We start from the raw sequence: 2662 nt of genomic DNA on the forward strand, positions 1-2662 counted from the left end.
GCGAACAGAAATTTTGTTTTTAGAAAATGCTAGCATTATTAGCATTACAATTTCTGTAGAATTGCAAAATATATTTTCTCTCGGTGGAGCCACATCCTTTTGAAAACGGACAACAAACAAATTTACCCAACGAGTATCTGACCGTGTCGTGCTTGGTCAAGACCAATTTATCTGGCCCAGTCAGTCCGCCACGAATGCCCAGAGTTCGGAGATCGGCTTATAGAACTTCTCCTTCGAGCAGAGATGGCTCGAACTATAAATGCAGAGGGCAATGGCCAAAGAGAAAAGAGGAACAACGGATTCGTGGCCCACATCAAGGATTACTGCTCCAATTGTACCCTGGCCGGATTCGCCTACATGGCCAATTCCAGGTGGGATTTCCGCAGTTTTAGATGGCCAATATCTTAGTATTCCCTTCTATAGGTTACATTTTACGGAACGCATCTTCTGGCTGATCTGTGTGATCGTTTCTTCGTTGGGCTGCTACCATCTGATCGTCGCATATCAGCGGAGTTTTCCCTCCAGAGCCGTAAGCATTGTGTACGAGAGTCTGCCACCGCTTTCCAAATGGCAATTTCCCTCGGTCAGCGTCTGTGAAGTTGCCCACAAGGGTCAATTATTTCACACTATGGAGGACTTCATAGAAGGGTGCGCTTGATGGACGGTTTTGAAGTCTGGTATTCAGAAAATAATGTTTCTTTTTAGTTTGGGCATAGATGTGGCCGGTGGGTACCCATACGAAGTGGAGTCCGGGATAGCGACCATTTTTTTCCCCGTAATGTACAATGAAATGTCATTGAAGGGCAGGTGTGGATTAGCCTTGACGGATTGCCAAGGGCCATGTGCAGACTGTCCTGCGAAAGACTATCGGAAAATACTCAAATGGGTGAGTTTTAAAAACAAAAAAGTTAAGAAACAAAAAAAAATGTTTAAATTATAAGAGTTTTCAAATGTTATCTATTTTATTTTATTTTTTATCACAATTGTTCTGATATCACACATAAAGATGTCTGAAAGTAGGCAATAAAGTTGGGATCTTCGTTTGTTCAAGCAAAAATAAATTTTGTTGCATACTTTTGGACACCCTTGCAGGTGATTTCAAATCGCTCTAGCAATTTGTAAAATCTATAGGTTTTCTGATATTTATTTTTGTATAACTTTCTCGTATAACACCAGTATGGAGCCAACTGCTCGGACTTATTCGTCGAGTGCAAGTTATCAGGAGAGCCCTTCGACTGTTGCCGGTACTTTCGCCCCCTGCTGACGCCCTATGGCCGCTGCTATATGCTGAATTCCCTGCAGAACAATAAACCTGGCTCGAAGCATTGGCTGCCCAACCAATTGGATCCCGCCGATCGGAAGGCTGTGATAACCATGGTCACACAAATGGAGGTCCAAGTGAACTTGATGAATGCCGAGGATATTCCGCACACGGCGTTTTCTCCGCCAGGAATTTTGGCCATTACTCCGGGAGTGGGCAAGTATATGCAATTCAACCAGGTAATCATGACAAACGATCCGGATGTCAGGGAGGTCGACTCGAAGATTCGCAGCTGCCTCTTTCCCGATGAGAATCCGCCCACCAGTGTTTATAAGGCTTACAGCTTCAGCGTCTGCATCGCCGAGTGCATCAGGAAATTGCAGATGAAGATGTGCAACTGCACAGCTTTTTTGTATGTTCCAAATGCAGATGAACGCTTTCCGGACTGCGATCTGGATGGATATTTATGTTTGGAGAAGACCCGGGCGTTCAAGCCGGATTCCAGGGTTCTCTTAAATAACAACAAGAGAAACAACGAAAGTTGCGGTTGCCTGCCTTCCTGCAATGATGGCGATATCTATACCGTTTACGAGCCCAATATAATGTGAGTATGTCTATACAAAACCATTGACATAAAAGTGTATATTAAAATTGTCAGAGATGAATAACATATAAACATTTTTGTCCTTATGTCAGAACCATTCATTTTCTATATTTAAAATCGAAGTTATTTTAAACTATTGGACTGAATATGATCTTTAATCCTTTCCAAATTTCTTGTTTTGATAGGACTCGAACCGGTAACAAGTATTTCAACGTCACATTAGATATGCCCTTCCCGCCAACGGATCAGTATCGGCGGCAGGCGATTCGCTCGCAATTGGATGTCGTGGTCTCCATGGGCGGGATGCTGGGACTTTTCCTGGGGGCCAGCATTCTCAGTGCCATCGAGTTCATCTACTATTTCACAATGCGACCCCTTAACAACATGCTGCGAGAACGTTCCGCCACTGAAAGAACTAACCGAATACCACTTCAGGGAAGGGAGCACAGCAATCAAAAGTATATGTAAACATTTATAAGAAAGTACTTTTGTACATTTGTCTAAATTATTAAAAAAAAACCTTGGATATTCATCTTTTTACAATTAATTAGATATCTTTTAAATACCTCACGTTAAATTTTTATTATCAAGCCAATTTAAGCTTTTCTATTTTTGAACCAACGGATATTATTCAATAAAATCGAATAAAAACTATCTATATTCATCGCACTTTCTACTGCGTACACCCTTTTTAAAGGGAATCATTTCCTAGCGCCACCCCATTTGTTGAAGTGTATTCGCGGAGTTGGCCAAAGAAGAGTGTATTGAAAACGGAGACTGGGATACGGTGTCCCGAG

General features: G+C 42.1%; 1 protein-coding gene across 1 annotated transcript; it reads left to right on the forward strand.

Moving 5' to 3' along the window:
* The first annotated feature begins 243 nt into the window (after positions 1-243).
* On the forward strand, positions 244-2333 carry LOC119553927 (pickpocket protein 28). Its single transcript, XM_037864619.1, has 5 exons — positions 244-371; positions 424-648; positions 706-886; positions 1177-1865; positions 2051-2333. The coding sequence occupies exons 1-5, from the start codon at positions 244-246 to the stop codon at positions 2331-2333; spliced, it is 1506 nt and encodes a 501-aa protein (XP_037720547.1).
* Positions 2334-2662: the final 329 nt, after the last annotated feature.

Source organism: Drosophila subpulchrella, chromosome 3R (genome assembly GCF_014743375.2).
Source record: "Drosophila subpulchrella strain 33 F10 #4 breed RU33 chromosome 3R, RU_Dsub_v1.1 Primary Assembly, whole genome shotgun sequence".
Taxonomy (NCBI): domain Eukaryota; kingdom Metazoa; phylum Arthropoda; class Insecta; order Diptera; family Drosophilidae; genus Drosophila; species Drosophila subpulchrella.